A 14,838-nucleotide genomic window follows, 5' to 3' on the forward strand; every position below is an offset into this window, starting at 1 on the left:
AGTGTAAAAACTGACTGTGCTCCTAACAGTCATGACACTGACCTCTAGTTCTAAGTGCCCTGGGCTGCTGGGTGGCCAATTGTTTACCCCAATCTTCTTCTATGAATGCCTTTGAACAATAAAAATAAATAATGTATTTCTTTACTTAATAGCTATGATAGGGACAGACAGTATGCAATTACAGTGTTTAATTTTGGCCTTCAAAAATTGGGACTACTTAATTTCTGGGGAAAAAAATATCTTTGAGAGATTTTAAGAAAATAACTACAACTAAATTTTCTACTTATCAAATTTCACTGAACTATTTGGAACTTCCAACATCTTGGCTAAGGTAATCGTGTCTGCTAATAAAGTTTTACAATCACAATATAACAAGGCATGCTAGAATTGCGAACATTTTTCTTCAGGAGAGAATTTAAGTAGTCTCTTACTCCTGTTTTCAAACACATTACTAAATTTCACTTTTAAATACTATACTTTCACACTTTTTCACAATAAAACTTACCTTTACCTCAGCTCTATTGAAACTGATCTATCTGTATGTGCTCAATGAGGGTGCGTTTGCAAATGGTACAACCCATTTGGGGAAGTGGTACAACCCAGTAATGCGTGATGCCTGCTGGACCCTTGGCATCAAGTCCCCAATTCTGAAGACACAGAGAACCCGAAAAGGGTTCAGCGGACAGCCACAGAGCTACCATGCAACTTCAGAAGAAAGTTATATGAAGAAAATGTAAATTTATGTATCCTAATGATTGAAAAGCTAAAGGATTTCAATTCTGACTTTCGACTAGTGGACATTTCTCATTTGGCATGCTCCTCCCTCTGTCCACTCCAACTTAAGCCCAGCTTCATTGCTGTCCTTTGAGGGAAGTGTCCCTAATTCTCCAGTCAGATTTCACAGCTCTCTTCTCTTCACTCCTATGACCATTAACCCTGTCTGCTTCTAACAGCCAGCTGAGTAAGGTCTGCCCACCTCAATAATATAATGATGACAAAGAACACTACTTTTACAAAAGATTTTGGCCTTCATTATCTCACTTCATTGTTATAATTTTGTGACATAGATGGGGCAGAAAATTGGTTTCCATCATATAGCTAGTGACTGATAATTAAGGAGAGTAAGAGGTTTGCCCTTAAAGACAGAGACTTGGAGTAAGCTTTGTGTCTAATCTAGTATACTGCATACAGTTAGCATTTAATAAAGATTCAATAATTTGGCCTGACTTGAATTGTAATGATGAGCTGACCAGACCTTCTTCTTCATGTAGCAGGCACTTAAACTGGAGGAAGGTGGGTTTGAGTGAGATATGAGATAACTTTCTTTCTCATAGTGAGGTATCTAAGCACTGTGTGAGTCACCAAGAGTACGATCTTCACTGATCTGTTTGAAAATAGGTTAGATTTCTATTGATCTACAGAAGTTTTAAAGACATTCCTAAAGTAGGAGGGAAGGCAGGGAGCAAAACATTTGATAGTAAGGTCACTTTCAGACAAGGATTTAGTGGTCAGAGCCTACCCAAAAGAACACAGGTAGCCTCAAACTGCAGTTTTCAAACCCTAAAGTGCATCAGAATCATCAGGAGATCTTATTAAAATTCATTCTGGGTGGGCCCTGAGATTCAACATTTCTAATAAACTCCCAGATGATGCCATATTTCTGGTCCTGGGACCATACTTCTGTCTTAAACTTGTTTAAGAGAAAATGTTATATGGAAATCTGAAAAATTTCAGACCAGTAAATCAGGGAAGTTATCTAAACTCAAACAAACAAACAAACAAACAAAAAACCATGTTCTATATAGGATTATCGATGTAAAAGCTTTTAATAAAGGATTTTCTTTAAAAAAAAACCTTGATTCACTTAAAGGAACACACTTTATGGTGAGGAATACTTATAATAAAGTTTGATGCACTAATACTTGTAAACAGGGCCCTTGGCTGAGCCTTAGCATTCTTTTTTGATTAATACTTGTTTATAACTATATTTGACTAAGTAACTGTCGGCAGATTGAGCATATAATAAACATCAATTTTGAAGGCATTATTGGTAGCAAATTCTGATTTCAGGTTTATCATGATCAACTAAAATTCTCTGCTTTATTTCTTCATTCATTCATTCAGTCATTATGTACAGATGCTGTTATAAGTGCTGGAAAGACAACAGTGGAAAAGACAGACTTAGTCTCAGTGCTCATGGAGTTTATATACTAGAAGACGACAGACAATAAACAATAGACAGTGTTTTGAAGAAAGTAAATGTTCTAGCTTGCTAATGCTGCGGAATACAAAACACCAGAGATGGATTGGCTTTTATAAAAAGGGGGTTTATTTGGCTATACAGTTACAGTCTTAAGGCCATAAAGTGTCCAAGATAACACATCAGTAATCGGGTACCTTCACTGGAGGATGGCAAATGGCATCCAGAAAAACCTCTGTTAGCTGGGAAGGCACGTGGCTGGCGTCTGCTCCAAAGTTCTGGTTTCAAAATGGCTTTCTCCCAGGACGTTCCTCTCTAGCAAGCTTGCTCCTCTTCAAAATGTCACTCACAGCTGCACTGAGTTCCTTCTCTTTGAGTCAGCCCATTTATATGGCTCCACTGATCAAGGCTCACCCTGAATGGGTGGGGCCACGCCTCCATGGAAATATCCCATCAGTTATCATCTACAGTTGGGTGGGGCGCATCTCCATGCAAACAACCTAACGTTCCAACTTAATCCCCACTATTATGTCTGCCCCACAAGATTGCATCAAAGAATATGGCTTTTTCTGGGGGACATAATACATTCAAACCGGCACAGTAAAGCAGGATTATGGATTATAAAATGATGGAGGAAGAGCTGGCAGCTATTTTAGATTTTGGGTAGTTACTGAGAGCTTCTTGAGTAAGGTATTATTTGAGCGAAGACCTGAATGTTGAGCATTATTTAATTTATGGGCAAAAAAAATGATAGACTTTTCACTTTGTTAATAGTTAATACTATTGGCTATATATCATACCCCATGTGTACTTCATAACCATACTCCTACCCTGGCTTAGGTTGTAACAAGATATTGGGATAGGAAAACTGAGGGATTTCTCAGGTCTTTCTCATGAGTTCTTTTGTATTTTTTATTATTCTTTTTAAAATTTAAATATAAGCCCAGGATATAAGACCTTAAAATGCATGTATAAACATCTATGACAAAAAGGTTAGTAAGTACAGAAGACAAAACTTACACTCTAAAATTAGATTTGAATTGAAATTAGGATTCCAGATCCATTAATTTGCTATCTGTGTGGTCTTGGGCAAGTCACATAACCTTTCTGAGCCTCAATTTTCATTTCTGTGAAGGCAGGAACACTTTATCTTGCATGTTTTAAATGAGAATAATAAAAACTCCTGGTACAGTAAACAATTGTAATGGTAATTTATACCATATATGTGAAAGCAGTATGCAGTGTCTGAACGAATGTGGGTGCTTGCCTGTCGGTTTCCTTCCTATTTATTTGCATTATCAGTTTCTCTGCAATTCTTCATTTGTACAGATAAACAAGAGTTGATGGTATGTGCATTTTTGCTTGATAGAATTTCATAGGACTCATTTCATCAGAACCCGATTAGCTTCAAAGCTTCAAATCTAACCCAGTTTTGAGATAACTGGAAAATGAAACTAAGTGGAGGGAACAAATGGAGCATTGTAAGAGAATCAAAAGTCAGTTTGAGGTTGTCCGATTTTTTTTTAAAACTAACATCATCTTTAATCAACTATGCCCTTCTTCCCAGATAATAAGAGCTATGCAGTAAAAGTACTGAGATAAACTAATGGGGAACAGGATACTACAAAAGACATTTGAAAGAGCCCATGTAATTTACTGCATATCTGGTTTGTTTTACTTTCCAAAGTCTTCCTGTGGCTCAAGCTCAAGGAAAGTTGTCTCTTCTGGCAACCTTCGGCCCTCTTTTGGCCTGAGAGCCCTGAAAAAGCATTTGAGGGCAGGTAAACAGATGCAAGGCTGAGGAGTGAGTGAGGATTTGTAAGTACAGACCTTGCTTCCTGTGTCACATCTGAGGGATAAACAAAGTATCCTTTAGTACTTGAGAAAATTATCCCAAATGTAGGCAACCCAGAGGCTGCCCGTGCATTCGGATATACATAACTCCAAACGTATTTCTGAAGGTAATTTACATGAGTGAACCACTAAAAGCCTCCTACTCAATTAACTGTACCCCTGGGGAAAAGCTATGCAGGCCCAGAGAAGTGTGGGAACAACATAAAGGTGTTCTCTGTGCCAAAAAGGGGATTGGGCTTGATGGAAAATCCCCGAAAAGGACCATCTGGCAGCATAAATTATCCGTTTAAAATGGCTGGTGTGAGTTAATGACACCAAAGTCACCATGAACATGTGCAACATCCTTCAGTCGGGTTTTAATGTCCCCTTAGGCCCTATTTCAATTATGACTTTCTATGCTGAATATGGCCAAATGTAAATTTATCCTCTGCCCTTCCCCACCCCTCATGCACATATACCATGAAACTGCATTTTTCTCTAATAAAATAGGGAAGGAGAATGGACAATCAGTCCAGGAATATAATTGTAGAAGACTATATATATTTATCTATATCTATCTAAATTATCTCCTCTCCCCCCAAATACACCCATTAAACTTTAGCTATTTAATTATGGCAAAGAATATATAAAATTTACGATCACTTGAATCATAACGTGTGGATAGGAATATGAAGATCTCACTCTGAATAAAAGAACCACTAGGCCAAAGTAATTCAACCAACCCCTACTTCCCCAAACACACTAAGGGCCCAAAGAACAGCTTAAGTTTGGAGGAGCTTCATTTACATCAACACAATAAAGCAGCTCCATATGCATTCTACCAGAATGATACTCAAACACAAATGTACCAAACCTATATATTTTGATTTTGATTTCATTGAAGCAGATAAACTGGCCAGGATTCTAATTAGCCTTTCAAAAAGGGTTCAAAGAAGTTTCACATCTTTTAATTTTTTAATAGCACATAAACTTTTCATTGGCACTGTACTGAGGTCATGCTGATGATGCAGTTAGTGGCAACAGTAGTCAGCATTTTCATGTTCATTTTCATTTAGGCTCGGGTTTGTTTCTTAACCACTTTCAGCTAGCTGGCATGAATGTAAGTGTTGAGTGAAGCTGATGGGTGACTTTGTTAGAAGAACCCCCACACCTTGGGTGCTGTCTTGGTATTGGCAATAATTAGAAAAAAAAAGGTGCTGGAGACTAATATTGTCATTTCTGCACTTCACATATAGTGATCTGTTTAGGTGTCTGTATGCCACCCTTGATTGTGAACTCCCTGAAATCAGGGACAAGCGCCTTTCTATCTATCTTTGAATTCCAAGAACCCAGCATAGGCCCTCACAGAGAGAAAGTGCCCAGTGTGGAATGCTGAATGAATGAATGAGATGAGATGAGTGAAAGGATTAGGCAGAAGCACGGCAAAGTGAAATTTTTGCATTTTGGTGACAGGAGCAAAATAAAGGACCCCGTCAATGGAGCCTAAGATTTTATGGTTGTTGTTTGATCCCCATACAGAAAAAATGACAGGTTTTATGGTGGAGGATTCACACTTCTATGAATTTTAGCACTTTTATAGCTTCATGTAACCACCACCACAATCAGTATATAGAACAGTTCCATCAGTTCAAAAAACTCCCTTGTGTTATTCCCTTGTGCTGTGCCCCACTCTCTGAAGGTTGCCTTTGTTATGTTAGGGAGGAAAGAAGGGAGCTAAGATTTGAAGATGAGGGGGTCAATTCAGAGATTTTCTTGGTGCTTGTCCTTTCTTGCAGGGAATTACTCCACGATGTGAACGGTACAATTCTTAGATGTGTTTTACACATGCTACCTCACTTAATTGTCAAGAATATTGAAGTAGCTATTATTATCATCAGAGTATACATATGGGAACACTTAGGCTCAGAGAGGTTGGGTAAATTGTGTACAATCACATGCAGTAGCAACTGGAGCCAGGATTCCACTCTGTCCATCTGATTCCAAACCTCACACTCTATCCTCTGTACCCATTTGACTTTGCATACTGGGGAAGACACTGGAGAAGATTCCCCCTTACCCTGGGGAACTTACAGATTGATAAGGTTTCAAAAAAACTTCTGCTACCAGAATTATTCACATTACTTTGAAAACTCCAGAGCCAAGACTAGATTATCCCAGGAAGTTAGAATAGCAGTCATCATTTGCTAAGCTCAGTAAAGATGAACATGCAAATAGATGTTCCATTAAAAAGGGGGGGAAATTATGATAGTGTCAAGTAACAGGAAAACAGATCACAAGGTACTCTCACTTTATAAAAATACAGTCATAAACTACAGCACAGGAACCCACTCTCTTTTCTCACATTGTCAATCCAGCTGAACAATTTGATAGATTATTATTATTATTATTAAAAGACAATTCAAACACCAAACCAAAAAGCTAGTTAGTATATTAAAAACAAAACAAAAGCAAAAGGAATGCTGCTTTGTAGTGTAGGTGAAAATATTTAAGAGTAGAAAGTCATAGACCATTCTTGCCAGTATTCCATATCAGTTGAATTGCTTCTTTGCACTGCTCATACTTTTATAAAGGGGGCCATCAGACTACAATACAAATGAGTGTTCCTGATGAAAACCTAAACTACCTTGGGCTAGTTTTCTTCACTTTTATGCACCACGTGGGAACCCATGCAATGCACGTTTTCGACTAGACAGTGTCAGCCACGTGGCCACACGCCGCCCTGCTTACCTGGCTCCACTTCATGCCATCCGCTTGACTGACTGCCACTTCCTGGGGAGCGCCCTTGGCCTGTGTAAAATGGTTCTTCACCAGGACTGTCCATTTCATCCTCCACAGACTTGAGGCGCTTCGTGGAGCTGGAAGAACAAACGGGTAGTGCTTAAAAGCAATCCAAACCACCTTTCTCTTGGATGTTGCACCTCTGGTTGAAAGAAAGCCAAGGGAGGAAGCAATTGGTCTACTTAGTGTAGTTCCAGGACTCTTTTTGGGCTCTTGTTCAGTTTGGTCAATCATTGGATGTGGAACAAAGTCTTGGCTCTATGTTGTTCCAAGTGTCTGGGCTTGACTTTTATTGTCACTCAAGTTGCTGCTGCTGCCACAACCTGTTCCCTTTTCCTTTGAGGAACTGGTGGCTCGTCCCGCTCTGGCCTCCACCTGGAAGTGTCAGTAGTAAGCCCACATTTCCCACTGCCTCAGGCAGTGGCTGGAACTTGTCTGTCAGCCACATACCCAGGCACCGCCTCAATCCCTGCTGGCAACCCAGAAAAAACAGAAACCAGGGCTCATGACCCTTTAAGAAAAACTTCGATTTTTTTTCTTTTTTTGCCATGTCTTCTCATCTTTCACTTGGATTTATTTATTCAACCAATATTTACCGCACAGCTGCCATAGTGCAGGTACTGTTCTAGAGAGTAGAGACAAAACTGTGAACAAAAAAGAGGAAAACAGAGGAAGGAATACTTCGCCCTGTGAGAAGTAGGGGCATGGAAAAAGACTGGCCCAATGACTTGTGTGTCCTTCCTCTACACAGAGATTACAAAATGAAGTCTACTCCACTGAGCAGGGATTTTTGTTTTTTGGAGAGGTATGGCTGAGAAAATTCCAGTACATTTCTTCCTATTGACTGACTCAATTTTTCCCACCAATCTGAGACACTTCAGCAATGAAAAGGTAATGAAATGCTGCATGTTGCTATTCTTGATCTAGTTTTCACCAGCATACTACCAGAATGAGTAGAGTTCATACCTAGTGCAAATGATTGTTGAGAAATCTCTCCTCATGTACCAGGGCTCGGAATTTTTAATATATTTTCATTTAACAAACACTTACTGTATGCCTCCTACATGTCAGGTGCTGTGCTGAGTGCAGGGATATAGAGATGAATCAGACATGGCCCCCACATTCAAGGAATTCACAGTCTAGTAGATGGAGAATGGAGACACAGAGGTAAACAAAATTGTACAAAAGAGGTAGAGATATTATGATGGAACCATACGTAGGATATAGTGGATCACTCATGGAAGACAGAAACAATGATATGCCTGGAAGGTCAAAAAATGGCTTCCTAGGAGCTGGGTCTTTAGACTGAGTGTCAACGAGATGAGAAAGGAAGAAGGAACAGTTGGAGACCGGACGTTGTTCAGGTTATTCGACTGATGCACCACTCAGACAGCCATTCTGGCTTTTAAAATACTGAAATACTTTATCAATTGGCAAACCGCCATTGTCAAAAGCCACATAAATTTACCCCAACTTTGCCATCCAACTTTGTCCCGGGACATCCTCATGGTCCAAATACTAAAGGGCTAATGCCTGGCACATCGGGGGCCTTCCAGAACCAGGCCCAGCAAGACCGCCTCTGTGGACTGGTGATGTCCATATCATACAGGTTATCAGCTCTTTTGAAGATCAGGAGAGAGGGCAATTTAGGCAGAGGCAACACCATGAATAAAGTGTGATATATTCAGGGAATTGCCTGGCTGAAGTTGAAGGAGGGGCGTGGAGAAAAATGAAGGTGGAGGTGACAGTAAGATACTGTGTGCCTGGACTTTATCTACAGGCAACAGGGTATCACTAAAACACTCTAAAGAGCGGAGTTGACATCAGAGTTGTATTTTAGAAAAGTCACTCTGACAGCTGTGTGGACAATGGATTTGGGAAGAAAAGGGGGAGAACCTAAAGGCAAGCAGACAGTTAAGAGGCCACTGTGGCAATCCAAATAAAAAATGAGGAGGGCCCAAATTTAAGGCGACAAATGCTAATTATTAAAGTTGGTATTCCAGTACACTTAGTCATCACGTTCAATTCTCATTAAAGCTAGACCACAGGAAAGCCACAGATCTGGACCGCACTAGCTTAGCACCCAAAAGAAATGCCTTTAACAGCCTATTTAATACTCTTTCCTTGGCTTTCCTTGAAGTTCGATAAAAAATAACCACTTGAAGAACTCTTCTATATATTTTGTAAAACTGCATCTAAAGGATGTCCTTTTAAAAGGGCTTATACAAAAACAAATTGCTTCTAATAAATAGAACCAAAAGGCCTCTTGGAACAAATTTCTATTGTGTCTTTTTACTAGAAAATGCAAATTTTATAACCTATTGTTTTGTCTCCCTTTTGCTTTAGTAACCAGGAAGCTCGGGGTTAAATTTAAAGCATAATTTTATTCAGTTTCCACATATAACAATGTATGCCATCTTTCCATTTGATTTCTGGTCTCTATATTCAACATTACCTGTTCTGTTTTAAAATTAAAAGCCACTTGAAATCATTTTGGAAGTAGGAAGAAACGAATTGGGAAAAAAAAAATTTCTCTTAAGCACTTGGCAAATGAAAGGCAAGGCCTATATGTTCCGATCTGCAGTGGAGGGGACTGGCTTTTGTTTTTGCTTTGTTTTTGTCTCTAGTACCTACCACAGGGTTAGGCTCATAACAGATGAATTGGGCTATTGACTTAGACTCAGCCCTGAGTACAGGTGACAAGGATTCTTCCCAGTGTCATGATTCAAGGACATGCCAGTTAGGGTCCCAAGTCACAAAGCCAACTCCGTGTCCATCATTCTCCCATTATTTATATTTTTCTGAGTTTTAAAAGCTTTTGATTTCCTTGCTGTCCTCTAATAAAACGCAAATACTCCTGCAGATATTAAATCTTAAAGGTGAAAGAATCTGTAGTTACTAGCTTAGTGTGAACACAAGGACTTTCAGGGCTCGACACAGGATAAATGTCTGGAGGGTGAAGATGCAGGATGGAGGGGAGAAAAGGTCCAGGAATGAAGAAAGGTTGGAATGCCAGGTGGGGAGGGCTTCCAAAACAAAGTCTACTGACTTCACAAATCTGACAGGTGGTTTATCTTGATGAAGTTCTTTGGGATAAAAAATTGTATTTTATCCCAATTTTTACACTACTCTTTCTGTGATTTTGGAGATGTTTACCCTGATAGAATACAGAACCTACAGTTAATGTCTATCAATCTCCTTTATTTATTTATTTATTTTTACTTTTAGAAATGAATCAGTCATTGATTTTAGTTTCTGGCTCTTAACTTTCTAACACACTGATTCTATTCTCTCATAAACACCTGAGAAAAGCAGGAAAGTACAAGTAAAAGCCATACCTAAAAGTTAAGGTAAGATTATTCCCCTAATTGCAAATGTCTTTTAATCCCTACTATGTGCAAGACCTAGAAGCCTTACCTTGTATCCAAAAGACTGCAAAATGCTTCTTTCATGGGGGTTCACAACACTCCTACTGAACTCCTGAACTGGAGATTTCCATTTTCTTATCAGTCTCTACCACTAGACTATAGAGTTCCTCTTATGTGACTTTATATTGTTGTAGTGCCTAGGACAATATCCTCAGTGCTGAAGAAATGTCTACTGCCGAACTGGAAGAGTTAAAGACACTGTCCTTCTAAGAACTTAACCCAGATGGGAAGACAGGCACATGTACATCCCTCAAAGACGGTAATAATAATTGAAGATAGCAAATGCCAAGCGTCAAGGCAAAACAGAGTTGCTAGATACTCCTTTCTTTAAGGCTTAATATTCTATTTGTTCTTTACTGAAAGAGTCAGCCGCATTCCTAAGAAGAGGATTTAGTGTGGATGCAGAATGTTTTTTACCTTTCCACAGACCTGAGTTTGAATGTGATCTTGGGTAAGTTACTTAACTTGTCCGAGCTTTAGTTGCTCCAACTGTTAACTGTCAATGTGGTAAAACTATTGTGCAGATTAAATGAGATCGTGTATGTAAAGCCACAGAGCAGGCGACCAATTAATATTGGCACAGTGTGGACAAATATCCCTTGATTAACTGATTGATGAACTTTTCTATATAAATCTGGTATAGTCTTCTGGGCACATTTTCTAACCTGTACACAGATTATTCTACTGAGTCTATGTATTTTAAGAATGTATTTTTTAAAAAAATCATCCTAGGAAGAGTCTAATGTAAGAAAAACAAACATATTACTAAGTTATTAACAACTGATGCTGTTTATAATTAGCTCCTTATCAGGGTTAGTTATTTGCAGAATACTAGAACGACACTAGCTTTTTAAATGACATTAATAACTGGCTTTCCACACAGGCAGTCACAACAAAAGACAACAAAACATAGCTGGAGAAGTGTGTGAAAGGGTGTGGATGAGGAGCACTGTTAGGATGTGTATGGCACATGTGCAGCACACATATGAAAAACAAATAGCACATCAACTTTTAAATTAATCACTGCCACAAGGATTTGCAAAGCTTTTTCATGTTGACTGAGTGCAGTTACACAAAATGTCCCTTCCATCCGCAAACATTTGAAATCCTCAAAAATTTATTAATACTCTAAAGTGTTCACAATCTCACCATTATATTACAAATGTACTTTGGATTTGAGACTTTTTTTTTTCCTGAGGAGGTGATACTATAGTGAACTAAAGGAAACATTTAAACAACATGAAAGATGATGGTAGGATTTGGTTGCTAAATTTAGGGAATGCCTGTTTCTTTCATCATCTTCAAGTGAATGACTTAGTAACGAACTAAGCTGATTTTTTTTTTAAGTCATGGCAGTTAAACTATTTAGAGACAAGGTAAGAATGAGGAAAACTTCTATAATGTGGCAATTGTTTTAAATCATAAAACTCCAGTACTTGCTTTAAAAGGAATATGCCTTGGTCAAACGTTTTCCTGCAAAGTACACAAACATTAAAGATCGTTCTGCACCATTCTTTCTTTGTTGTCACAGTCCAATGCTAAAGCCAATTTGTAGAATACTGTGGTTTTAATACCTAATCCATTTCCCTATGGTACAGGTTATCAAGAGACAACAGGATCTTGCAAAACACCTCTTTTTGATTTTGGCTTTGTGAACTCAAGGGGATCAAGAACCCTGGAATCATTCTCAGGTTGTACTTTCCCAGCTTTATTTTTTTTAAGGTCTCCAATACAATGGAGTTTATGATCTGGCCCCATCCTGGTCTCTGACTGCCTTCACTTTTATAACTTTATACCAGGATATCAAATAGATTTTATCTCTTCGGCCAACTCCAATAGACTGGATTTTAAGACCTTTGGGGCTCAGTAGGAAAAGAGCTGGGACTGATCTACAGTGTCTGCTGTGGGCATGGGGACAGGGCTGGGTGTCACAGTATCAAATTTCTGCCAAACAAGCCAAAATACATGCCTATTTCCCTAGTCAAGCTTTGTACTTACTTTTAACATGCTAGGTTCATTATCAGCCTTCCTTCATGCCTTTGCTCATGTTTTCACCCCACCAAGAACACCATTATTTTTCCTTTCCACCTCACCAACCCCAACCAAGCACAAGGCACTTTTCTTTTTGATAAAGCCTTCTTTAACTATTTTTGGCTGATACCACAACATTTAGCTCGCTGTATTTTACTTCTGATTTTATATATATATATATATATATATATATATGTAGAATTTTTTTTTCTGCTTCATGTACATTTGCCTTTTCACCCCAATGAGACTCAAAGTCCTTTGGGCCTATACCCACTTCTTTGGTATCTTCCACTACCATAAGCACACTGCTAAATGCCTAGTAGTCCCAGAGTTAAAATCAAGGTGTGTAACTATGAAGCATCACCTTTAAAAACCAACAATCAAATTACCTGGTAGAGGATGTGCTGGGTAAAGACCTCCTCATGGCTCCTGGACTCATGCTGTAGTAAGAAGAACTTTCCAAATCTGAGAGAGAAAAATTTGGGCCAGTTCCTGCAGCTATTGGTGCTAGAATAAAAAGAACATGTCAATTATAAACGGATGTATTGAATGAAAGACCAATGAGAGCATATTTCTGGGTTGCATTTAGCACATTTTCATTTTGCATTTACATGGTAAGCTCATCTAAAACAATCAGTGATTGTTTCTACACCAGAAAGACATAGTTTTTCTCTAACATACCTTTTATCTTTTCCCTTTATGTAACGTAAATTGTCACCGAAGTTGTAACATCCCTGGATGTTTTTAACAAAAATACCTCCATGTTTTGTTCTTAAACTTTTCATGAATGAACAGCCGGAACGTTCCCTAGGCTCTTCTAAATGTTGTCTGATCTTGATAGCGTCCACTCATACAGATGATTATTTTGGAGTCCTGTTCTGAATACTCCTGAGAACAAATTCATCTTTCTGGAGCACCCATCCCCAAGTCCTTGCAGTGAGAAATGTGGATTTCTCCATACCCTGAATCATTTCAACACCCTGCAAACACCTTTAATATTTGCCCCCCTTGTAACTTAAGGCTGGGGCCCTCAATCTATTGTCCTTGAGACAAAGTTTTTGTAAATAAAATTTTACTGGAACACAGACACTCCCATCATTTACATATCATCTATGACCACTTTCATACTACAACAGCAGAGATGAGTAGCTGCAACAGAGACAATATGGCAGCTTGCAAGGCTAAAAATATTTACTATCTGTCTCTCTATAGTAAAAGTTTGCTGACCTTTGATTTAAGGGATTACCGAAGATATTTTGACTAGACCTGATTTTCAGAGCTGACTTTCATGTGAGAGGTGATCCCCTCTATTTTCCTTTAGAGTTCTTGCTTACGACAGTTGCTTAATAAATATTTTTGAATGAATAAATAACATCTATCAATCTTATATCAACTGTGTTAAAATCAGTGGTACAACTATATTGCTACAAATAATCTCTTCTTCTGAAATACTATGCACAAGCAGGAACAATAGATGCACCTGTTATACTGAGGCTCTGGTTTGAGAGTTAAGCCTACATAGTAGATACATAAATAAATTAAATAGAGGCTAATATCTATATCAAGAATAATTAATAATATCCTGAACCAGGGCCTTTCATTCATTCAACAAATGATTACTGAGAGTCAATTATCTCCAAGAACTGTGCTGGGTGAGGACACTGAGATGAATGATATGGCCCCTGCCCTTCAACAGCTCACAGTCTAGAGGGGAAGGCTGGAAGGCTGACAGGTCAATTTCACCACAGTCTGATAAGTCTTTTGACCAAGTTATTCCTAAATTGCTATGGCTGCATAGAAGTGAGGTATCTAACCCACCTTGGGAATGAGAGGTCTGGGGGAGTAAAGGGACCTCAGACAATGTGATGCCTGAGAAGAACATTAAAAGAACAAATAGAAATTACCCTATTGAGTGCTATGGAGGCATTCTAGGTAGAAGGAACTGCATCTATAAAGGTAAAATAACATAAATGTTTACTGAACTTTTGATAGCTTGGTATGACGTAGAGTACAACACATGGGGAAAAGAGGGGAAAAAAAAGTTAAGGTCAGGTCATGGAGAGCTAGGTAAGTTTCCTTAAGGAACACAAATTTGAATCCAACAGATTGACCAACTTTTAAGCTATTAAAGTACTTCTCAATATTCTGCTACAATTGGGAACTGCTGGAGTTCTACTGCCAGGATCTAACATAATCCCTGACACAGGAGGCAGTCAATAAGCACTGCGCAAATGGAAGTGATTGTTGCATTGAGTTTTAGTCACTAAAGGAGAATCGAAAAAGTATGGGAATGCTAGGATCAAGTTTGTATTTACAACCCAGAAAGAGCACTGTCTTGAGAGTATGCTTGGGGAATGGCAGTTGAAGAATATAATCCTTAAAAACAGATTGGCCACTGAGTCACTAAGCAAGATAAGATGGGGGTGGGGTCTAAACTCAAGGGATGGAAAGGAGGAGCGTGATGTAAGTTATCTGGGAGTTAGAATCAAGAAAATATGTTGCCTGCTTGAATGTGGTAATAAGGGAGAAGGGAAGGCCTGCTTGGAA

General features: G+C 38.7%; 1 protein-coding gene across 8 annotated transcripts in view; it reads right to left on the reverse strand.

Moving 5' to 3' along the window:
• The window catches only part of NFIA (nuclear factor I A), a 385,493-nt gene that overhangs the window by 107,455 nt on the left and 263,200 nt on the right, over positions 1 to 14,838 (reverse strand). For all 8 annotated transcript variants that reach the window (XM_037827066.1, XM_037827069.1, XM_037827070.1 and 5 more), the window contains 2 exons: positions 12,681 to 12,798; positions 6,782 to 6,909 (listed from right to left, as the gene is read on the reverse strand). In XM_037827066.1, coding sequence (XP_037682994.1) covers positions 6,782 to 6,909; positions 12,681 to 12,798 — 246 coding nt within the window. The remainder of the gene's footprint in view (positions 1 to 6,781; positions 6,910 to 12,680; positions 12,799 to 14,838) is intronic.

The sequence above is a fragment of the Choloepus didactylus genome, chromosome 2 (assembly GCF_015220235.1).
Source record: "Choloepus didactylus isolate mChoDid1 chromosome 2, mChoDid1.pri, whole genome shotgun sequence".
Taxonomy (NCBI): domain Eukaryota; kingdom Metazoa; phylum Chordata; class Mammalia; order Pilosa; family Megalonychidae; genus Choloepus; species Choloepus didactylus.